The 25,507-nt window shown below is 42.5% G+C and overlaps 1 protein-coding gene across 1 annotated transcript in view; it reads left to right on the forward strand.

Annotated features, from left to right (window-relative positions):
* Positions 1-25,507, forward strand: part of cadm3 (cell adhesion molecule 3) — a 77,680-nt gene that overhangs the window by 50,050 nt on the left and 2,123 nt on the right. The window contains exons 5-9 of the mRNA XM_070845159.1: positions 4,515-4,652; positions 14,060-14,230; positions 14,867-14,957; positions 20,638-20,810; positions 24,118-24,243. Of these exons, the coding sequence (XP_070701260.1) occupies positions 4,515-4,652; positions 14,060-14,230; positions 14,867-14,957; positions 20,638-20,810; positions 24,118-24,243 (699 nt within the window). The remainder of the gene's footprint in view (positions 1-4,514; positions 4,653-14,059; positions 14,231-14,866; positions 14,958-20,637; positions 20,811-24,117; positions 24,244-25,507) is intronic.

Consider the following 25,507-nt stretch of genomic DNA (forward strand, 5'->3'; position numbering starts at 1 on the left):
GATGGCCGTACAAATCAGCTTGACTGCAGTCTATCCTAATTTCTCCCCCAAACATGTAGGATTGTGACAAATTTATATGAATGACTGGAAGCTTTTGACATCTTTTCTTGTTTTCTCCTCGGCTGTCATGTTGTTTGTAACAATTTTACAACAATGTCTGCAGACAACACACAGAAAATTTGGAAAAAGTGGCTCCAATTCACCTTGATACACCACTGTGTCATTGTGTTAGCCCGACCTATCCCGCAGAGTTTACCCTTTGTCAGAGCAGAATGAAGTTTGACCCTGTGGATGTTACATGCTAGGAGAAACAAGGCTAAATACTGATACTCAAACAGTTTAGTGTTGCACTTTATAAAGTTAGGGGACTTATGAAAGACCTATTAGAAAATAATGTCTGCAATCAATGCAGCAAAGACTTACATATCCTGACATTTAGTCCCTAGTATGGGTAAAGCTGCAAAAACACTACTACCCTATGTTGCCCATAACTCGATTCAATCTTTTCATTAGATCCTGTATTCCTCATGATGAATGATCTGATTTTCATGTGTAAAACCGGAAAAGTTTGCCTTTAAAGTAAAAATGTTATTTTGCTGATCTGCAGTATCACTGATTAATTGAAAAAAATGATTCCTTCAGTGGATCGTAATGTAATGACTCCATAGCCTTCCTCATGATGCCTTCATCCAGTTTGATCCAGATCCCTGCTTATAGCATTAACCTTTGTTTAAGGTTACGACCTCATATAATTCTTGTGCGGAGATAAAGCGGCTCCACTCATCTTCTTAGAGATGGATGTTATTACCTACGTGTGATGCTTCCCTGCAACCTGCCATAAATTGCGGTCATCCTGTCAATGTTGAGTTGGCCTGTTTATTGAATAGATATTGGGCTAATTGGCTTTGGCCCCCCCACAAACAGGCTTTCAAGTATTGATTTTTATTAGTTGGTTTATTATTGTCAGATAATTCTGGCCATATTTCATGGTTTCACTTGAAGATGAGAAGAAAGCTGGGTGCTTGGCAATACTGTAATGCACCAACTAATGGCTGTACAACCACAATGGAGACTTACTGTATACATGGGAGAGACAGCTGGTCTGATATTCCTGGGAGGTTGTGGTGAAGATTTACAGCCAACATTTCAGGGCATCCAATTCCACTTTTAAATTGCTGTGTAATGAAATTGAGTCGCTCTTTGTGCTGATCATGAAAAACCTGCATCCATATTTATTCAGCAAATGGACTTCCATCCCTTAATTTTGCATACCTTCTGATATGGACATAGAATATGTTTTTGCTCTAAGCTTTTTCAGCTTTTTTTCTCATCTACTCTCAGCTTTTCTAATTCAATACACCATAATTTGCCAACAAAATGTTGGATGAAAACTGAGCTGCAAAGGGTGTCTGCCTAATTTCCAAGCAATAAATGAAAACAAGAGATGCTAAAATTTTGAAATTTTTGTTTGGGCACTTTGGCTGATCTGTGGCTGAAAGGCCACAGCGTTGCTCCCCAAATTTGGGGTTTGTCAGTCAACAGCTGTGGAGGCATCCTTGAATAAATCATCTAGTTGATACTTATTCAAATGTTTTGGAAGAGCTGCAAACTGTATTTGAAAAGAATTCAATATAGTTGCTCTGGACAACAGCATAAGCAGAGCGCCTGAAATGTTAATGTGATGTTTGTGTATGTGAGTGTAAGGGGGCAGGACAATGTGTGTGTCGAAGCATGGGTGAAGGCATGTCTACTTTTGCGCTTTAAATTCAAATTAACATGAGAATCGTTCCTCCTTATTTCTTTCAATTTGCAGTAATTGTGATTCAAGCATTTTTTATTCGCTGCAATTGACAGCTGTGACACTGTATTCTGCGTTCAATAAATATTTCATGACCCCAGAGAGGGAGCCAAACCATTAAAAATGTATGGTAAAATGTCTAAAATGCGCAGATCCCATGGGAAAAACAGCCAAAGGTATCAAGTTTTGGCACACCAGCGTTCATGTGTATGTTTTATTCCTGTTTTGACATATGCAATGTTTTGACAGACACATACACACGTACACACATACACACACACACACACAAGTGCATCATGCTCAGCACGGTCAGTTTTAAACGCCTGTGTGTCTATTAGTGTAAAATGTGTGGCTCTCTCCTCAGCTAAGCAGAGAATAATTTATAATGGCTTTATTCTCTTTTATTCTCCTTGTAGAGGAAGGGGTCTCGACAGGGCTTCTCCAACCAATTCTATATGTGCAGTATTATTCCCTCATTAATATTCAATGCTACTTTACTGCCAGAGAGCTTCCGCACACAGCGCGCTACATCAAATACTGCTACATTAAAAATTGACCACATTTTTATTTTTTTGATCTATACCTTGGTTAGTTCACGACACATTATATTGGTACTTCCGTGTCTGTTTGTCTATCTGCAGGGACACCTCTATCTATCTATCTATCTATCTATCTATCTATCTATCTATCTATCTATCTATCTATCTATCTATCTATCTACTGTCTTAATGCACTGGTCGGCGGTATGCGGTAGATGGCAAACCAAATGTTCATTATTTTCAAAAGCAGAATGCTGGTAAACTCTGCCAAAACTTGGAGTAAAGTGCTGCCCACAATGGCTCCAGATGGAGGCCGACATAAAAAGTTTAATTTTTTCCTTACTCTTGTCTTCGACCATGATGGTGAAGACTGAGAGGATTCTGAAAGGTTTGGCAATATTTGCTTGTGTTGTTTTCACATCAGCTTGCGTTCCAGGTTAAAATAGTAATTAAGCAAAAATGTTTCTCGTTTTAACTGACTGTGCCGGAATCTGGAAGAACACCTCCGGCAGATGGAGATGTATCCTGAAATTTTGGTTTGGCTGGGGGGCTGTCCTGGCGGCTCAGTTTGAGTCTCGCCTTTTCATCCTTTTGTCCCTCTCAGCTTTTCTTGCAAACTCTCACTTGAGGCACCAGTGTCCCCCCCCCCCCAAGAAGCCATTTAGTCTGACTGAATCATTCCAACTCCCATCTTGGCTTTTAGCTAATGAATTCTGGGAGTCATTTTTAATGATATCTGCAAAATGTAATTTACTTGACATTTTGAACTGACCTGAAGTACTGAGAATGAGCAGTTACATATTAGTGCTTACCAGACTGAACTTAAATTGCAAAAATGCCAAGGCTGTCACAGTTAATGCATATCTCATGTTGCTCATTTTGAAGTGATGCTTTATAATTCTCTATTATTGAATTAATTGCATTTTCATGTTCATCTTTGATCTTTGTAGGCAGCAATCCTCCCTTTTGGGGCTGTGCTGCATATGTTGGAATTGTCAGCACATGTACAACAAGTACTGTTGGAAAGTGAAGTTAATGATCGTCATCGTTCTGTTTTGGGAACAGTTTTGTCTGTTTATATAGACATCAACATATAAGCTTCTGTCATGTCTCTAAGTCTTATTATACTTTGGTAGGGATTTCAATTATTCATATATTGATATGCACTTCGAATCAAAGACACAGTAAGAGGATGTTGTATGTTATCATGGATTTTCCTTTTGAAATGTGTTCTGCAAATAGCACTTTACTATCAAGTGAAACATTTTACAATAACTCACACTTCCACAGACCCACTCGTTTGACAGTGCTATTAGTCATGTGAAAAAATCTAACCCCTTGTTTAGTAACGAAAATGTATATCATTTTCCGGAGCAAGTTATCATAAGAAGATGTGGTTTCTGCAAGAAATAAGTGATCCACTTTGAATACATGCATAAAGTCAACAATAATGACAGCCACAACAGCCAATATGACACCCTCTGATTTGGTGTCCCTGTCGCTCTTTGTCAGTGCCTTAAAAATCTGCTGGTTTTTGGTAGGAAACACAGTTCAAACTGAGCTCTCCACTGTTAGACTCAACCTGACTTCTTCCGTAAGAGGTTTTGTGGTGCTGTAACAGCAGTAAGGTCCTTTTGCCTTTGCTTCTGAGACATACTAGTCAGTAATTGCACAGTCTGAAGTGGTTTCTCATCAGCAAAACACTTTTTCCATCAGGGCAGGTGCACTACAATATTTTAGTGATGGACACTGTTAGGGAGATAGTGAATTTGATTCTTCTGGAAGGTCAGGGTGAACAGAAACTTTACATTTGAGCTGCTGTGCAGTGCCTCTGAATCATGTTGAGAGGGGAAATCATTGCAAGCCTGCAATATTATTTTTCTCACAGCCAGTTTCCATCAGAGCTTTCAGAACTGACCAAATAAATTCAAGCTTTTCTGTGATATTGAAGATGCTGTATCAAATTTAGCTGTTGATATTTATTTTTTCTCAAATTCGATACACATCAACTTTGCCAAAAAATTGCACTTCTTGCCAGATGCATCAGCCACTGGCCCTGACCTTTTTTGCTTTTTCTGGCTACAAGGTGAGCCCTGCAGCATAAAAGTTTTCTCTCTCTATCTGCCTTGCTCTGCCTCTCTCGTTAACTCTCTAACTCTTTCTGTCTCTCTCTCTAGGCGTGCCCGGTAAACCTCAGATCTCTGGCTTCGAAAATGCAGTGACGGAGGGGGGCAAAGTCACCCTGACCTGCACCAGTACAGGCAGCAAACCCCCTGCCAGGCTGCGCTGGTACAGAGGAGACCAAGAGCTGGAAGGTGAGAGTCGCAGGGAGTGTGTGGAAGATGTGTGTGTATGTGTTTGTGAATGTGTGTTGTGGGGGTCAGAAAATATGTGCTGGACCTGTCTGTTGTTGTCCTCTTCCTTGTACTCATGCTGGATTTATGTGTGTGGTAAGGAAGCGCATGGGTGTGGTTATGTGTATGTGTGTAGGGCAGTGTGTGTGAGTGTGTAGCTGTTAGGATGTGGTTTGTGCTTGTGTACATGAATGTGTGTGTGTGTGTGTGTGTGTGTGTGTGTGTGTGTGTATGGGTATTTGCAAGTGTGTATGTTTTTACACATGTGCGAATTTTGCACATATGCCCGACATATGAGCATTTGTGTCTGTTTTTGATTGTGTGTGTGTGTGCGCGTGTGTGAGAAAGAAAGGGAGAGAGAACGTGGCTTTTGTGCGTGTGTGTGTGTGTGTGATCATGCTGTGTGTGTATTATGTCCTTGCCACGTTTCCTGCTGTCTCTGTGTGTGTGTCCTAAACCTGTGACTACATATGTGTGTGTGCTAGTGCGAGAGCATGCTGCTTGTGCGTGCAGAAACACGCTGGGAGTGTGTTTGCGTTTGTGCTTTTGCCCTCCTTGCCACCATTCCTTCATGCCCTGATACTGTACATTTGGGCCTATTCATGTATCCAGGAACTGTGTGTGTGTGTGTGTGTGTGTGTGTGTGTTTGCTTTTATTGTATTCTGTGTGTGTGTGTTGATACATGAGTTTATTTGTGCAAATGTGTGTGTGTCATTCGTTGAGCTGCAACATATCTGCAACTGGGAGTGACACAACAGAGAGCGAGAGATAGCGTGGGTCGGATCTAGCCGGGGATAACGACAGAATCCAGCAATAAAAGGCAGGGCGGAGGAGAGGATGAAGGGATGAGGTCGAACAGAGAAACAGAGATAGAGAGAGCTTTGCATGAGGTCAGACTTACTGGTCTTCTGTTACAGATAAACGGGAGAAATGAGCAGGGAAGAGAGAGAGAGAGAGATGAAGAGAGAACACAGTGAAGATGTCATAGGAGGACAAATTAACCGGCTTTCTTTGTACAGATGAACTGAGAATTGAGGAGACGATTGGCAGCTTCTGACTCACACCAGTGGTATTGGCAGTGATAGCGTTTCTCCAAATTATGACCATGTTTCCCGTAAACCCCCCCCTTGCTTCTTGTTGCCTCGTCAGTCAAAAGGTTTTCTGTTTAGCTTTACCGAGCAGAACAAACATGTTAGAAGTGTTGTTTCTGTCGCCCTTTCGCTCCCTCCGCCATCTGCCATCACCAGAAACGCCATAAGCTTTAAGCACTATTTGTACTGGAAGAACAGCGCCCTCTGTCTGTTTGCAAGGCTCTCCAGCAGATATCCCGCCAAATCTACTCTTGTGTAAACTGCATCATTCTGACTGGTAGATCTTCTTACAATGGCCTTTTCTGCAGTAATTATACTAATATAATATGATGATATAATATGGTAATGATTTATTGATGTAAAAATGCTACACTCAGGCTTTGTAATGCAAAAACGCCTGTCATGTGTCCTGATGCCTTGCCAGTGTTAGTGTTTGCTATAATTATGGATTGAAATGAATCGAAAGAATGGACTGAAGCTACAAAGAGAGAGAGAGAGGAATGGGAGAGCTGCCTGCCCGAGGACAGATTATCTGGTCTTTTTGTTGCAACTGAGCTGAAAACAGGAGACAGAGGGAAAGAGGAGTCTAGAGATTGTCGCTTTCTACAGAGATTGGATTTTTGTTTAAAGGGTTAGCTCACCCATAATACAAAAAGATGTATTTTCCCTCTTACCTGTAATGGTGTCTAACCATGCAGGTAGTTTGTCTCCTCAGATTTCTGCCAACAATCCAAAATATAATGCAGGTGAATGTAATTTTGTTTATGATGCTCACAAAAATAACCAACACATCCTTTCGAAGACAATAATCATCTCACAGACCTCTAGGCCCAAATTGAGATAACCTGATGCCAGACTCTAGATTTTGTCCTACAGAGCCACAGAAAACATTATACAACTGTTTTCACAAGCTGAGTAGTACTGCTCATGACTAGTACACGAAGCACCATTTATAAGATTAGTGGAATTACTCTTCCCCATTGGCATGCAAAGATATCGCATAAATAAATCATTTTATAAACATTGGCATTGAATGTTAAGAAACATTGTCACTGAACATAATCCAGGGTTTTGCTGAATCACTGGTCTTGTCTGGTGACAGGATTGCATGCAAAATAACAGGGGCATTGGTTCTGTTTTGTAATTTGAGTGAACCGACCCTTTAAAAAAAGGATGAACAGAGAAAAATAGAGACAGACAGAGAGCGATTTGAAGGAGATCAACTCGATGTGAATGATGGTGTGTTCGAGGCCTCGCCCAGCCGTCCTGACACCACACAACACCAATCAGTCATTCTTGGAACAGCACACTCTCTCTCACACACACACACACACACACACACCCCATCGGTTTACCACACAAACACTGGTAATGGACAGATGATAATCACACACACACACACTGTCACACAGTGCTCATCTCCGGCTAGATAGCGGAAGAGCACCACGGGTCAGCATGCTATTATTACAGCCTCTCATTCATGCAGTTGTAGTCTATGTGTGTGTGTGTGTGTGTGTGTTGGATAGATGAGCTCTAGGACTGCTGCTCACCACTGCACCTCTGACAGCTTCACTGACAGTAAAAGCAAAGGAGAGAGAGAGGGAAGGGAATGAGGGTGACACAGATGTAGAGTGTGTGTGTGTGTGTGTGTGTGTGTGTGTGTGTGTGTGTGTGTGTGTGTGTGAGAGAGAGAGAGACAGAGAGAAAGTGGCAGTGAGGGACTGCTGAGAAAACAGAGAACAGAGAAGGAGCGAGTGAATGAGCGGCAGTGTCTGTGTGTCTGTGTGTGCATGAAAATAGACGGAGCAACTGCGAGGACACTGGGAGAGTGATGGAAGTTGCAAAGAGCCGACGAAAGAGAGAGTGAGAGAGAGAGAGAGAGAGAGAGAGCGAGCGACTGGAGAAAGAGAGAGCAGAAGGGGAATTAAGAAAACCACAGAAGAAGAGGCGAGGCCACTCTGCGGCTGAGTGGGAGTGCAGACTAGGGGCAGAGGATGAAGCGAAGGGGGGACCAGACTTAAAGAAGAGGAGACTGGAGAGTGCAACAGGAGAAAGGAGAGAAAAAGGAGGGAAGGCTGACGAAATGGAGAGAGAAATCCGGAAAGAGGATTTAGATAGAGTGTGGGGGGGGGGAGAGAAGGGGAGACGGAGAGCAAGAGAGTGCGGGAAAGGGAGTGGTAATTGAGAAGAATGAAAGGCTAAGAGCTTTGAAGACTGTATTAGTTGTACTGTGTGAAAGGGCTATGGATCATTTAGTGACATCGATGTATTGGATTGGGGATAATAGGGATTTATGGTGGCACTTAAAGCCATACTGGCTGAATACCGGCCCAAATTGTCATAATGCAGGACGTGGGGCGGATGACGAAGGGTACATGGGCGTGTGTCCGGATGGAGCAATGTAATGTAAGAGGCGAAACACAAAGAGACATTAGAGAAACAGACAGTGGTGGAAGACGTGTTCAGATCCTCACAGTTCACCTGCCAGTAGATTCTGTGGTTTAAGAATCTGCAATTTTTGCTTAAAGTTAAAAAGTATAATGACTCATTTTGCACAGTGGTTCCTCTGTCATTGCTTTATAATGTTATATTTTCTGTAACACCCACCTTTTGCAGCTTTTAAAATGTCATGAAGTGGCTTTTATGTATAAAAATTGTGTTGGGGCAGAATGTTCGATGCAGAAGATGTGAAAATTAATTGTAAACAGAGGAAATGGTTCTCACATGATATGGATTTTGTCATTTACACCCTTTTAGAAAGTAAAAAGTCATTTGCTTTTTGGGAAATGGAACAAATGTAGGACTGTAACCCTAAGCTAATTGTCATAATTGATTAATCTGTCATATATTTTTCATAATTGAATAGAATAGTTCAATTCTCTAAAATGTCAGAAAATAGTGAAAAATGAGCAACACAAGTTATCAAAGTTCAAAACGACATCCTTAAATTGCTTAGTTTGTCTGACCAACTGTCCAGAGCCCAAAAATATTAGATTTTCAAGTGATAAAATATAGAAAAACAGCAATACATCACATTTGAGGAGCTTGAACCAAGGAATTATAGAGGTTTTTGCTGAATAATGAACTTAAACAAGTAATCAGTTGCTGTCGAGTTATTTACTTGTAGTTTGGTTCATCGGCTTAAACGTTTCAACACTAATTATCATTACTAATGCATTAATACTAGAATTTCATGTTGCTCAGTAGGAGGTTGAATTGGACCCAATTTTAAACAGCTTATATAATGTTAGGATACATTTATAACAACTAGTGACTGTAAAACAATGTAGTCTATCTAGTAAATCGAGTGTTAACATCTGAAATGTAGTGAATCAAAAGAAGAAAGTAGCAGAAAATCTCAAAGTTCTCAAAATTTTACTTGAGCTCAGTACTCGGTCATCTCCATTGCTGGAAATAGATGGAGTAGAGACAGAGAACTACGTCCCAGCAGCTATGTTAACCCAGTAATCCAGTAACAGGACTAATTAAACCTCCTTCCAAATTAGATGACCTCATATGAACGCTCAAATCAGACTTGAGCGCTTTCACCGGCCGTAATCCGACTTAAGCTCAGAAGTGATGACTGTTTTGATTATTTTAAAACCTTTCCCTTATCCAGGGAAGCGGGGCTTTTGCTGAGCATGCACGGTGGTGTTAAGCCACAGTCACACGTTTTCACACCTCAGTCACGCCAAGTCGAACCTGAGTCCTCTACTTTTGGCGACTGAGGAGCTTCACTGGTATGACTGGAGATTAAGGGCCTCATTCAGTTGGCAAAATTGTTTAAAAGTAATCACTCATTCGCTTTTTTGTAATTTTTGATCAAGGGTTTTGTCCGTGAAATATCAGAATATAGTGAAAAACACCTATCAAAAAGTACATGAGCCCAAGTGACAACTTTAAATTACAGTTTTGCCAGAACAGCAGTTTAAAACCCATAGAGATATAAAATATGGAACAGGGAAGAGCTGCAAAAACGAACTTTTGAAGCCCAGCTAAAGATTTTTACTCGATAAATGTCCTAAAAATGATAAATTGATCAAAGAACTTCTTGTCAATAATATGGTGTGAACAAAAAGCTCATAAAACAATGAATAAAAATGTTATTTGGCTCAGGTGACTGTTTATGAATTGAAGTAGTCTAAATCGCTTTGTTTTTTTTTGTCACGTCACACAATTAAATCTGTAGAGGCAATCTCCTTCCACTGGCAGATTCATGTCTTCGTTGCAAAAACACCATTTTACCTCTCATTTTTTACACTTAATGATTTTGCTGCCTTCCACTAATCAATTAATTGAATAATTGTTTCAGCTCTAATCCAGAACCTTTGGTCACAAACACTCCTTTCCAACCTTAAATGCCCAAACATGCTGGACATTTAACATTGCATTTAACAGCATTGGACATTGCTGCATCGAGTTGTTTGATTTTCCTAGTATGATTATTTTATGGCAGACTGTACGCTCGAGGATTGAAGCATCAGCAGCACCAGCAGCTCATCTGCATCGCATCACCACCTTGGGGGAAGTTAGTCTCAAGGATGTGCCAATTGCCCACCTTCTTATTCGAGGAATAGGACTTTTAATAAAAAAGTACGGGCATCCAATTAAATTTTTAGCAGGTGGTGAAATACAGTCAAGCTTAAATATTAAAGAGATCGAATGCTGCACACTTCCACTAATTGAATATTGATATTTATTTTTAATGATTTATTAGTCATAAAAAGCATAACTTTGATGACATGACACGTACCTTTTTGCAGTGATTTGGTATTTTTATGGATAGTGATGAATCATGCGATAAGGCAATGATATCATTAATTGACATTATAAATTGAACATATGTGATGGTGATTGACATCCGTGAATGTGTAGAAGCAGGAGTAGAGATGTGAAGGCCTTCTCCTGTTTTTTTACCAGACGTGAGCTCTCTAAAAGACACATATAGAAACTTACACCTATGCTTTCCAGTGCATATGCTTGGGTTTTAATTTATCCACTTCATATTTAACACTGATCCATCATTTTTCACAACTTTATTTCTACCTCTGCATCATCAGCTCTACATCATATTTTCTGTGGCACGGTCTGCTGTGCAACTATTTTGGCCAGTTGGGAACATTTGCAACCAACATTGACAAATCACCTCATCGTCTCGCCTTTATCTTCTTAGCATGTCCAGCAGATACGCAGCAGCGTTATCATTGATTTGGAGGCCTGTTTGTGAAGAACTGGAGTCCAGTATTCCCTCCCTTTCTGCTCTGATTTGGTCTCTACCACCTCTTGAGGGAAACATCTATATTGTACCAGCTGGTCATTAACTTTGTCTGCCTGATATTTGGTGTTGGGCTTGTAGCTTACAGTGAGTTTATCAGAGCTGAAAACAGCAGCCTGTTGTAGCTGTAAATAAGCGCTTTGAGAGCAGTGAGAGTGAAACAAAACAGTAAGACTGCAAGCCTGAAAACCAAAACAATGAGCTCCATGGAGCTACAGGGAACTGTAGAGTCAGGTGATGATTCTCAGTTGCTCTGTCATTAGAAATGATCCCTTTCAAATACGCTTGTAAACCATTATTAGTATAAAAGTGATTGCTTTAAGTACAGTTAAAAAGTCAGTAAACCCAAATCACATATTCTATCTAATCTAACACCAGCCATCTCTGCTTCTCTGGATAATCATAAAATAATGTGTTTTGAACACAGGGAACAGTTTTCATCAGAACTACTTCCTAACTTATTAGAATTATTCCCTGAATCAATCAAAGATGAATATATCAAACCTTGGACAAAAATCAAAGATATGTTTTTTTTATGTAATTTGGGTGAACTTACCCTTTAAGAGCTAGAACTGCCTAGTTTGTATGTGATCCAGTGTCGCCTGTTGCTGTTTTCCAGTTTTATGTGCTTGTTGCTCTGCTTGCAGAAGCTGACATGCAATTTTACCCTGATTATCTAATAATCAACTGAGGAAATGTGAATTATGAGCAAATGTGCATCACTGCTGTCTTGGGAAAAACCACTTAAACTGACTGTATCTTATTTTTTTTCCTTAATGAATGTGTTGAGTCACTTCCATGACCCTTTGGGCCTGAAAAACTTATTAAAACTCAATTATATGATTTCAAAAATACAGTCAGTCCGTAAACAAACACCATCTTCATTCCCAGGTCTGCTTTTGGAGATCCACGGTCTTTAATAAAGGCTATATACAGTCTGTATTTGTGTGAGCAGAGAGAGTGAGAGAATAGTGAGAGTGACAGACAGTGACGGAAAGACTCCTCTGAGTGGCGTAGGATTATTGAAATGCACCTGGAAAGTAAACTAATTTTCTCTGCGGGTCAGAGGACTGGTTATGGTAATAAAAAGAGAGATGTCATTAGATTCAGCGGTATTTGAAGAGTTCTCTGGAGTGGGAGGGGAGGGGAGGGGAGGGGAGGGGAGGAAGGTGTGCAGGAGGAGGAGGGGGTCTATATTATCTGTGTGTTTGAGAGAGACAGACAGAGTGAGACAGAGGAAAAATTGTGTGTTTTCCAATCTGCTCCCCTGCCACTATCTGTCTCCTCTGTGTATATGTTATTCATGAGCTTGACCTACATGTGCTTATACTTGTGTGTGCATGTGTGTGTGTGTGTGTCAGTCCATGCAGGAGAAAGTGATATGGTTCCGGTCCACTTTCCAAGATTCACCAACCACTTTCACGGTCTGACCACCAGTTTGATATTTTTTCTTACATTAGAGTGCGATCTCCGGATGACAGTCTCCACTGTGTTTATGCTTTCTTACTTTGCCTTACTCAAGTGCTGCTGCTCAGACCTACTTACACTTACCCATTCTTTTTCTTTTTTCTTCTTTTATTCTGCTACAGCTGTGGCAGAAATGTAAAATAAAGAAAAGAAAGGGAAACCACAGTGTATAAACGATAATCTGTGCATATTACTACTTAAAATTGAAACCCTACAAACAGAATGGCTGCACCAGATTGCAGTTAAGATTCTGTAGGTTATCATTATTTGCCAAAGCTCTGTTCTCGGGTACAGTTGCGTCTCCATTGTCAGTGCGGTATTACATCATACGAAATGCAAGCTGTCTCCTAAGCAACAGCAAGTGAGCAAGCCGGACTAAGCAGCATCAAATCTTTAGCCGCTCTCTGCCCGTTCGTGTCCTTCAGCATGAGACATCACAGACTGGCCTGGTTAGTAAACATGAGTGTGCTCTGTGCAGTTACTGATGTTGCATTACAGGGTTTCTGGCTACTGAAAGGGACAGAAGTTGCCATTGGGAGCTGCCAACATGCAACATTGACTTTTGCAGCTTTGACGATGCCATGAAGTAGCTTTGAGATTCGAATTTTCTAAGGACGCTGTGGCAGGATGTAAGACTGACACAGAGTGGAGTTGTTGATACCCTCGTAGAAATGATTAATTTAAGTCAATTTAATCACATTTTAAACAAACTTTGGAAAGTGGAACAAATGTAAGGCTGCATCTGACAGCTATTTTATTCATTGATTCATCTGAGGATTAGCTTTTTGATTAACAGATTGATAGTTTAGCCAAAAAGTGTCTGAAAATAGAGGAAAAAAATGTTTCTTTCTGACCGACAGTACAAAAACGAGTGAATGGACGATTAAAACAGAGAAATGCAGGAAATCCTAACATTTGGAAGCATGTTTGGCAGTTCAGCTTGATCAATTACAAAAACGTTGATTAATTTTCTGTTGGTCCACTGACTGACTAATTGTTTCAACACTAAAACAATCTTTGGTAAACTGAGAGGAATACACACATCAGACCCATGTTACTGCTGCTAGTATCCATTGCCTTGAAGACAAAGAGCTGCAGGTTTTATATTATCACATTTTATTTGATAAAACATTTATATACATCACAGAATGAGTCAGCAGAAAAAATGATTCTTTTAGGAAGAGGAAAGGTGTGATATTGCTTGAGAAATGTGTGGAAATGCATTGTTAGACATACAGTATATGTGGCATATAGTGATAGATAGCAGAACAAAACACCCAGGGGCACAAGGTAACTGCACAGGGAAAGCATTTTTCATTTAATGGGAACAAATGGGGGTCATTGTACTTCTGTACAGTTCTACGACATGAAACCACCACATCCTAATTACAGTAAGAGAATTTTTCAACGCCTCGGTGTATGTGTGATGTGTATTTTTGTATCTCTGTTGTTATGGTGCCGTACTATTCCCTGGTTAAGATGCCGATGCTGATGCCTTCTTTTCAACTGTCCTTTTCCCCTTTTCGTCCCTCAGGACGTCCAGACGTGGTGGAGCCCGTTCCAGATGATCCCACATACAACGTGAGCAGTGAGCTCACCCTGGAGGTGAGCCGCAGTGACGACAACGCCCTCATCACCTGCGCTGTCGACCATCCCTCTCTCGCCCCGGGGGACAAGAGGAGCGAGCAGCCTCTGCGGGTGCTGTGTGAGTCAACAGGGGAAGGGGGTGGAGTGGGGACAAAAAGGGGGAGGAGGATACAGAGGATGCTGTGGGAAGAGGAGGTATGAAGGGGAAATGCAAACTAAAACACCATATTGCTGTGGGGTTTTTTTTTTTTTCCATTTTCCATTTCTTGCTGTTCTTTTTTATTAGGCAGTTTAGGCATATTTTCCCCATTTCCCCATGCAGTTTGATCTCTGCTCCAATCATTTCATATTAACTACCTGCAATAATGACCACACAGAAATATAACCTTGCCCTGCTGGTGCAGTTTCCCAGAGTTGAGTCACTGTGGATAAGAGGAGCAGGTTATCATCTAAAATGAAACTAATGGAGCCTCGTCTGAGTCTGTGTCAGTGCTGCCACCCTGTGGGTGAGACATTGGTACTGCATCACTGAGGAAAAGTGATGTTGCTGTGTAAGGGGTTATGTCATTGTGGGAGGCAGAGAGATGGTGACGCCTACAGGATGCAGATGGGAGTAGATGGAGACGGGGATGAATGAGACTATCCGGGCTGTGTCCGTGTCTGTGCGGTTAAGAGTCCTGTGTTATGTAACCATATTCTGTGTGTGTGTGTGTGTGTGTGTGTGTGTGTGTGTGTGTTTGTCTTCCACTTACAGATTCCCCTAATGTTCAGATCCTGCCTGAGAGCGATCTGCCTAGAGAGGGGGAGAAGTTTCATCTTCAGTGTTTGGGCAACGGCAACCCAGAGTAAGACACGCACAGACATCTCACTAACAGCATGTCTGCGTGTTTGCATGTATACACACACACTTTCACTGCTTTGAACACAGTCCACACAACAGACGCACCCTTACACACATCACACACACCTACAGACTTCCAAACAGCATCCTTTATACAATACAATTCTATCAGCACATAAGTAAACCTTGCAAATGCAATTCTCAAAAGAGATTCAGTAATTGGTTTACTGTCTGTTCACTACAGATGGACCAACAAATTGGGATACTTTAACTACAAAAAGTGTCCCAAAGTGTCGCATGTTACAATTTTTTCCTCATACATCACCTCTGTGGTCAAGATCTGGTCAAGTTTAGGTAACTAACTAACCTAACTGCTTGGTTGTGGTTGTGGGAAGATAGTGGTCGTGGTGTTGACTGTTGCTGGGAGATCTTCTGTTTGGTGTCAAAGTCAGACAATTTGTCAGATGCTGTAATGTCGCACTACCTCCACCTTTGCTTATTCACAGGCCCATATGGTCATGAAAACATAAATAGTTTAGAGTATCTTGACATATGACTGCTGCAGCCATCGGGTGGACAGTTCATTTAATGTGTATGTAGCTTGTAGCCTTTTTAATCCTCTCCTCTCATCCAGCACTAACGTAATCTCTCACCTCCATGAGGTTTTCAATATTATTCTTAAGTGTAGTAAATCTGAGTACACAACCCGTTAGATAATCATTCATGTCAAGGCGGTCCTTTCTCTAACATAAGAACTTTCTTTTCGTTTTCTCTAATTACACCATGGAGTGATGGAAGACACGAGTTTGATAAACAGAACAGGCTGAGTGCTGCTGTCCTTGTTCCAACCAAAGCTTTCAACCTGGTCATGTAGAGAGTCTGAATTGATTTTAGAGGCATTTTAGGGCAGCATATAAATAAGCAGACACACATGCAAACACACCCATAGTGAGCCTCTGAAAAGGTGTCAAATTACACTGCAGGCACACAATCACAAACCACCAAAAGCCTAAAAACAAATACACACACTCACAGACACATCGCAAGTAGCAGCACTGACAATCTGCACACACACAAAGAAACACACCTGTAAAGCAATCACACCGTACAATGTTCAATTTCTGACACCTTCACGTGCAAGTTGTCACTTGTTTAGTTGTGACACTACATAAGCACACACATGGCCGCGGTTGGTGAAAACACTTGCTGTACAAGCTCTCCTGTGTTCACTGATACAGTGTGCACATGATTAAACTGATACTCGCAGACACAGACACACACGCGCACACCTACACACACACAAACAAACTGCAGCCCCCGTCTTAAATCCTGCCCACACAAATACACTCTTTCCTCTGGCCTTTCTGCATTATAGATGAACCTCCAGCCAACCAGCCCTATCGATCCACTCTCCTCCCCTCCTCCTCCTCCTCCCTGACTCTCTCCATCATCGGGTATCTCTCCGCCGCCGTGTCACTCATGGCTCGTTCGCTCCGCTCTGTCTTGTCACAGCTCCTCCTCGTCCTCCTCCTCACCCCGTCCTTTGCTATAACTCTTCTCTATCTCTCCTCACACCTTTTCCCCCTAAACTCCCCTAAACTCCCCTCACTTCTTCTCCTCCTCCTCCTCCTCCTCTCTCCCCCTGTCAGCTCGTCACAGGAGCGGCTGGAGTAAGACTAGCCGTTTAGTTTGAGTGGCAGGTGGAACAGATAGGGGGTGGGGTAGGGGGAGGTGTCTGTCATCACTTGCACGTGCTTTTACAGGCAGCAAGGGAGTCAATAAATTATAGACACAAGAAAAGCAAGGTGCGCGAGAATCCTGGGTTCAATTCCCACAGAGACCACCTATGCTAGAAATCTATTTATTTGTGATACAATTAGACGCTGTGGATGAAAGCATCCGTTAGGTGGTGCATGTTCTATGTAGGAAATTACCTTGTTCTATGGTAATAAATGGTTCTGTGTAGTTTAAAATGGCGCTGTCAGTGGAAGGGTTCAGGGTTTAGCTCCCAGTGGGGTTGCCCATCGTAAAATGTACTTAACTCAATGTACACAGGGAGGTTTTAGATAAAAGCCTTTGCTGAGAGACTGTACGTAAAAAAAATTTTTTTAAAAAAAACAAGGCCATAGAGGAAGAGAAGAGAGAAACTGGGAGATCGAGGCAAAAAATGACAAAGGGAGGCAGAGAGGGAAGGAAAACAAACCGACAGGAGAAGGAGAGGTAGAGGGAAGCGGAGAAAAGCGTGGGCGGAGAGGAGACAGAAAGATTCGGTGACAAGCAGCAAATGACTGAGACAGAGAGCGGTAGAGCAAACAAGAGGAAGCCAGTGTGTATGTATGTGCAAGAGAGGGGGAGCGTGTTCAGTTATGTGCACCGCTGCTTGTGGATGAGTTTGTCGTCCAATCAAATCAGATATAGGCTGCCCCTGCAGCTGTCAGTCAAAACCCAATCACTGCGCCGACACCTTTCCTCTGACACACCCAGCCACTCAGATTCCTCTTCTGCTCTCAGGCTGCCCTCCCCAATCAAACTGAATGAACGTCGCACTCCGTTCCATGATACACACTTTTCTCTCCGTGGTCTCATCCAGTCAGGTTCAAAAGAATAACTTACTGTATCAAATTCTAAACTGTGTTTCCTTGACGCCCGGCAGCAAGAGCTTTCTAATAGAAGAGAAAGGAATTCGTGCTCCGCATTCTGTTATATTTCCCATCTATTCGATCAGCGCGGCCTGGGAGTGATTGTTATTGCATCACATTTCTGAACTTGAAGCCTTTTAACCAACTGTAACTCCCCAAGACTGTTCACTTAACACATTTACAGCTAAAAAGCCTTGCGTAACTTTGACCTGCGTGCAAGCTTCCTTAATGTGTGCGGGGTCATGGCCCTGGTTGGGGTCACATGGCAGGTGACATGTAAAAGGATTATAGTAATCTGTGACCTGCTAAAGGACGTGGCAGACCATAATACACAGTATATTTCTCTTTTTGTTAAGAAATCTCATTAAGAGACCAAAACAAACACTGACATAATCTTTCTTATAAGTATTGTCCATGTGGCCAAAGCCTGATTTAGTTTATTCTGCTTGTGTTGTCCAAAAATGACTAAAACTTCATCAGTGAGCGACATCGTTGCACTCCGTGACCTGTTCCTTGTTACGATGGGTTATCTGGTTTACTTTGAGTCAGATCTACATATGCTGTCCTGCTACTCACTAGTTCACCAAATGTGTATTCATTCGCAGCTCAAAATAGTCCTCAACTGCACTATTTACTTACCTCTGCTTGAACCAAGCGGTTTTAGCAAATTACCAATCCAAACTAACACTTGTGACCCGTCTTTAATCCAACAATAAGTGATTTTTTGGTCTTAGGGACCTTATAAAGGCGAATGGCGAACGAGTTGAGGACCTAATTGCATATCTAGCAGACGTGGAGCAACATTTTTATTCATTCTGAGTCGTGTCTGTCTAAGACCGACATTCGCTCTCATTTTAGCTCCATTGGGCTCCTCTCTTTTTAGCAGCTAAATGCTCCACTTTCTTTCCCAGCTAGCCGCTCACTTTGTCTGTCTGCTGTTGGATGGCAGGGGAAGGGAGCTCCTTGCAAAAAAAATAAAAAACAGCTGCCTGATGTCTGTTGAAACTATGCTGATTAGAGGTGAGAGAATCAAAACGGCTGAGTTGAGGGCTGTAGAACTGAAACAAAGAAGTGAGAAGAGCTGAAAAAGACAGTACAGCCAAGAGGAAGAGAGTCATTTCATTCATTGGTTGAATAAAACAGTAATTAGAGCAGCATTAAATATGTCTATCTTCTGTATGAATCAGTGGCCTTGGGACTGAGTGCCACAGACAGGAAGGAAAGTCAGAGAGAAATGAGAGTTGGACTAATAGATCGATAGTCATCTCAGGCATTTGTTGAAAATAAGAACAATTTAAAAAGAAAAAAACATCAGACTTATCCCTTAATAGTCTCTAAATGTGAAAATACTGATTCGTCTGGTAGAAATAAGCATTGAATTGCAAAGATGTTAAACATTAATACAACTTAGCAAATCTTATGTTAATAATTTAGCAAAAACACCCATTGGCTCGTTCTTTACCATGATAAAGATTATAGGTGCGAGAGGAAGAAGCATGCGGCAACCAAAGTGCCCATAATTGCAATAAAGATTGTCTTCAAGCGTATCGTGGCTTTTGCGGAGTGTTTACTAATGCATGCGTGCTAATTGAAAAGTTTCCACTTAAGCAGAGCTCATAGCCAAGAATAAAACACAGATTTTAGACATGCATTATGGGAATTATCAGCATGGTCTAACCAGCCAGCTTTCTGCACTTAAAACACCCGCTATATAACAGAGATTGACTTTTGAGCATTATGCGTAATAACACTACACGAGTTACAGCCTGTAAATGTGAGGTTAATTGTTCAGCTAATTGCATATTATCTAGCATTTGGAGGCAGTGTAATACGGCAGCTGATTACACTTTATTGCAGGTAACCAGATGATGAAGTCAAAAATGCTTTATGGTCGAATGTTTGTTTGTTTTTTTATTTGAACACTGAGAACTGGAACTTTTTTTTTTTTTTTTTTTTTTTTTATCATTGTTAGGATTTATATTCCTCAAAAAAAAAAACTCTGAGCTTCCTAGTGAGTCCACAGTTTCCCAAGTGTTTGCTCAGCAGCAGGTGTCAAGGGAGCAGACAATGTTTCTCATTATCTTTCAGTCAGTTTGAGAATTTTTCCCAGCAGCAACAACAGGCAGAGCTGTTGTAGGTTCTGCCTCTCAGAAACATTCAACCATTCAACCAAGAAGCTGGGTCCAAGAGGTGCATTGTTCTTTACAAACACAAATAGTCACCTGGCCTCCATTATGAATTTACAGAATGCACCTTTAGGTGTCACTGAGGTTTTTTTTTTCACATTTTGAAGAGAGATTAATCAGACTGACCCATTCAGGTCTGTCCCCGATTCAGACACCCCGTCATTGTAATTACTGTACAACGCTTAAGGACTTGTACATTTACATAATTGATTCTTTTATCACGACCCGTCTCACTATCTCTCTCATACACAATCTGTTATGCAGAATGGATTTTTTAACGCAGGCTGATTTGAAATGCTGATCTTTGTTCTGTTGTCTTATTCTCCCTCCATCTCTTTTAATCTCTTCTCTTCTTCAAGCCGCGGCACTCCTCCAAACCCCCCTCCTTCTCTCCATCATTTTCATCATCATTCCCATTTTCATTTTTCCCGTCTGCTGCAGCAACTCTCACTCTCACTCTCTCTCTCCCTCTCGTTCTGCCATTCACCCCTTCCCTCTCCCTCAGTCCCCCCTCTGTAACTGTACTGCAACATTCATCTCTTTCTGTTATTTGTTCTCACTTGCTCTCCCCTCCTGCTTTTATCTTTTCTTTCTCCACCTTCATTCCCTCCAGCCTCACCTCTCCTCCAACCATTTTGTCTCTTTCCCTTTCTATCTCCACTTCACCCTTGATCATTTTTTTTTTTCTTTCTCCCGCAGCACTTGTCACGGCTCCGTTCTCCTCTCATCACTTTGCCCCCTTTTGATTTTTTACTTTTAGCAACTCCACTTTTTTGGCAAAATGTGCAGAACATGTACAGTTCCACTCAGGCCTCTCATTCTGCCTGTCTGTCTGTCTGTCTGTCTGTCTCTCTCTCAGGCCGGGCTCTTACTTGTGGGAGAAGAAGGATGGAGAGCTCCCCCCACTGGCCAAAGCCGACGGTGCTTTCTTGCGCTTCGAGATGCTCAACAAATCAGATAATGGCGTCTACCTCTGCCATGCTGACAACAGCATCGGAAACAGCCAGGGGGAGTACACACTCCTGGTGCAAGGTAACCAGACAAAGTGAAACGAATAAAGGAAAAGAGTCAGAAAGAGGGATGTGTGGTGGGGAAGAGAAGGGGAAGAAGAAGATGTAGACAAAGAGCTGGGATGTCTTCTTCTTTTATGTTTCTTCATCAAGTTTTTTTTTTTATCTGTCATTTGTTGTGGCTTTTGCTTGTACTTCCATCTTTTTTCTCTTCTGATTTTCTTTCGTTTCTTTCCTCCTGTTTTTGTTTTTTGTTTTGTTTTTTATTTCTCATCCAACCGCGCTACCATAACCACCACCGCCACTGCTCACCATCCAACCGCTTTCGCTCGTTCTGGTGCTTCTCTCCCTTCGCTTCCATGTGTCCCATTCGTTCGATCCGTGGCCATTTTTGCGCTTTGCTTGCTCATGTTCCACTCCTCCTACACCTCATCTTCCACCTCCACCTGCACCTCCCCACCTCCACCATCCCCCAAGATCCCATGGACCCAGACCTCCAGCACACCACCCCTGGCTCTCCAACCTCTCCATCTTCCCCTCCTTCCTCCTCTCCATCTTCCCCTCCTTCCTCCTCTCCTCCTGATGGCCTGTCTGGCTCTGATCCCACATCCTCCTCCTCCTCCTCCTCCTCCTCCTCCCCTCCTGACCTCGCCTCCACCGACTCAACCCCCTCCCCCACCCCCACCCCCTCCGTGGCTGACGTCTCCACCACCACCCTCTCCAACGCCCTCTTCCCCGACCTGCCATTCGCGCCCGATTCGTCCCCGACTCCTCCCCCCGGCGCTCCCTCCACCGCTACTCCCTCCTACTCCCCCCCAGCCTCCTCCCTTACTCCCTCAGTTTCCGTCCGGCTGAATGGAGTTTACACTTTCACAGGTAAAACCATCTGAGTTACACTCTTGCACAAACACTTGCACAAACAAAAGAGATGTGAGAAGCTTAGTAATGGAGTGGAAAAACAAACATCATTCAAGTTAGTACTTTGCTATTTTTTCCTCAACACACAAACTGTGCTTGCATTGTGGAGCAGTCAAAGACGCTAGGAGCTTGTTTTACAAGTGCACACACACACACACACACACATGCGCAAGCACAAACACACACTCAAAGCTAACAGAAAGAAACACGCAATGAAGGAAAAAAATGGCCGTGTCATAGCTGTTTGATGTTTTTCTTTCTTTTTTTCCCTCTTTCCTCCTGTTAATAATCCCTAACCCTAAACTCCTGACACACACTCCTCTACATTCCTCCATCCATCCAATCATCCATCAATCTAACATCCATCTACTCATCCACTTGAGAAGATGCCGCAGACAGCATTGCAGGTATAACTTTTCCACCAGTCGCCTGTTGTTCTGACTCTGTTGTTCTAACTTTTGGTCTGTCTGTCTGTCTGTCTGTCTGTCTGTAGGTCTGACTGTCTGTAGTTCTGTCTGTTTTTGTCTGTCGCTCACTCTGGAAAAAAACCTAGTCTGGGGACACTTTGAACTTCAGAGCGGAGGGATGAATATTTCATACTCCTGCCCACGTAATGCTTTGTTGTTGCCCGTACATGCACGGACAGGCTCAAAGCGCAAGCTCGCACGCACATTTTCACACATGCAACCCGCACTCACACCAGAACCATTCACACCGGGCACTCACATCTAGCTCACACACACACACACACACACACACACACACACATGAAGCATGACCCCTTAAGTGGTACAAGTCATTTACACAGTGTTCCACTTCCTCTGTGTGTGTTTCTCTATGTCTGTGCGTGTGTGTGTGTGTGTGTGAGGGGGGAGGGGGGTCAGGCTTCGAGGTGTTCTTGGGTCTTGTCTGCTTTCCTTTGATGCTGACAGCAGGATTTATGGGCTCATTCTCAGTCTCGCCTCGTCAGCATGCCCCTCTCACCTCCACGCCGGCCAGCCAGAGTGTGTGTTCGGCTTTCTGTGTGTGTCATTCTGACTGGTGCTAAGAGTCTCCCCTCCCCACCACCCCTCTCTTCATCCTCTCCCTGTTCTCTGTCTGCGACTGGCCTCCGGTTGGCTGTTGTCATGCCCCTTCACTTCTCTAACTGGTTAAAATGTGACTTTTTTCCTCCAAAATTGGCTGTTGAACCCATCATTTGATGTCCCAGCTGGTAGTGCTGTGTTCCTTTCCCTCTTCAGTTTCAGTTTTGTCGACATCTCTGGTTGTCAGTGGCTGTTGCTGTGTCTCTATCTCTCGTTCCTATTCTCCGATTGGGTGTATATGCTCGCTGTTTCTTCCTCTGACTGGTTGAACCCCCCAAGATGACTTGATCCCTCAATTATTCCAAATTTAGTGCAAGCGAGTCTCTCTTTCAAACCCCCTCTCCTTTTTATTTCTCCGTTATCTGTTTTTTAATCTTTTTATGCTTTCCGATACGAGAAGTGCTGCTTTTGAGTTGTGCTTATCTGAGTGACTTCCAAATTGACACCCTGCGTTTGATCCGATCTGAAAAGTCAGGCGAATTAAATGATGTCTCAAATTATTTCCATGTAGATTGCTCTCTTCTCTGAGGGGGGCAAGCCGCTAAAGTGGCGAGGCGAACCGGGAGGAAAAAAATATCAAATCTCTGCTGTTGGGTGAAAAACTTGCATCTCGAAAAAGGGGCAGCTTTAAAGAGAAGAAGGACAGAGGTTTTGTTTTCAGCATGAATCGTAAACTTTATCTAAATATTCTCCAAGTGAAATAGAAGTGTTTGTTTTCCATAATGAAACCATACTTTTAGTATACAAACTATACAGAGTTTACAAGTAGATCTCTGTGAGTACAAAGACACAAAGGTAAAGGCATAAAATCCTTCAGCGAAAGTAAAAAGATGAAAGTCACGACAGCTGAAGGGGCAAGGATTTCACCTGACATCAGTGTGTGCTCCCACAAGTGATTGGGTCTTGGTTGGTAAACTGCACAATCTATTGGGTTGTAGTCTTAAGCAATTTTTGGAGGGTGACACGATGGCCCCTTTTCTTTCGCCTGGCTTTTTTCATATCCTCATCTTTGTCTTCTGAAGTTTTGCCAGTGTGCCTGGATATTATATATTGACAGGTCTTTTCCCCTCCCCTGTTCTTCTTTCTTTTCTTTCTGCCTTCTCTCCCTATTATTCTCTCTCTTTCTGATGCCTTTCATCACCCGTTTTCCCTTTTCCACCAATCTTCACCTGCCTCCCCTCCGTCTCCGCTCTCATTCTCTCTTTGTCACCCATTCTCTCCTTCCCTCTCTTTCATTATGACTCCCATATTCTAATATATGCTACTTTATTTCCATTCCTCCTTACACCTCACCTCTCCATCCCACCACCCCACCCTCTTCTTCAGACCCCACAGCCATGTCGACTTCTTCGGGGGTGGACCATGCCGTGATCGGAGGGGTGGTGGCTGTTATCGTCTTCATCCTGCTCTGCCTCCTCATCGTCCTCGGCAGATACCTCATCAGACACAAAGGTCAGCTGCTCACACGCACAAACACACACACACACACACACACACACTTACCTGTACAGACACGTGGAGACACATGGACACACTCATGCATGCATGCATGAGTATACACTGCGATACACTTACATAAATATGGATACATGCGTACCAAGACAGGATCTCACACGTACAAACATGCATATGCATACAAATGCAGGGACACACAGAAATGCACTCATACCTCAATATGGATTCTAAGCATAAACTGCTCTTATTTTACTCTCAAAGCAGAATAAGAAAATGAATGAATGACAATAAGGGAATGTTTATTCATTGCTTTTGAATATATTTTGGTTCGCACGACTTCCTGTGCGATTAGATTTCCTGACATCAGCACTGTTTCAGCGTCATATTTTCAATTACATGGTCAAATACGGGATTAAAAGGGATGTGGTAGAAGTGTAATTGCTACCTGGCAACGATGTTACTTTAGTTAGTCTGTTGCTCCTGTGATCTGTGAGTGGGAGACAACAAAATAGTGTATGTTTTCATTATATTTCAGGTCTCTCAAAAACACCTTTTTAGCATATGAACCATATTAGAACAAAGAAAATTCAGATGTCTCAGTTCCAGCAGGAGACCAGTGAAACTTAAAGTGTGTAAAGACATGTTTCAGCTCCCAGGTGGTGCAGTTGATAAACATTTGCCCTCTGCCACCACCACAGTGCGCCAGATTCAATCCCCAGCCCCAGTGCCTCCAGCTGATTCAGAATATTTAACACAATTGGTTGGTGGCCAGTGTTCACAGATGCCAGGTCTGTGAGGGATCGTGTCCGTGTCACTGCATTAGCCACTCCCTCCGGGTAGTTAAGGCACCTGTGCAGAGAAGTCGGGGATGTGGGGGTGATAGTGTGAAGCCTGTGTGTGAGTCTGCAGGCCAGCAGAGGAGAAAGCAATTACAAGGACTGTAGTATATGAAAACCTGGTCATTGCTTGTCATTTCACTCCACTATGTGAGAGTGAATGCACATAAATCCCACAAATGAAGCGTAAAAGCAATATGTGGCAATATGTGAACTCACTGTATAATAGAGAGAAACCTCAAGTCAAGTTCCACTTGTTAGCTTTTTTTCAGCCCTTTCAGCGACATCTCACAGTCTTCTTCAGAGCTGACGTATGTAAATTTGGTCACGTCCTAACAGGTGATCGTATATGACGAAGACCGTAACTCGATGGTCTGTCCCATCAGATGTGGATGTCCTCCCTGATCTTTCTCCTGCCATTTCAT

The sequence above is a fragment of the Pempheris klunzingeri genome, chromosome 15 (assembly GCF_042242105.1).
Source record: "Pempheris klunzingeri isolate RE-2024b chromosome 15, fPemKlu1.hap1, whole genome shotgun sequence".
Taxonomy (NCBI): domain Eukaryota; kingdom Metazoa; phylum Chordata; class Actinopteri; order Acropomatiformes; family Pempheridae; genus Pempheris; species Pempheris klunzingeri.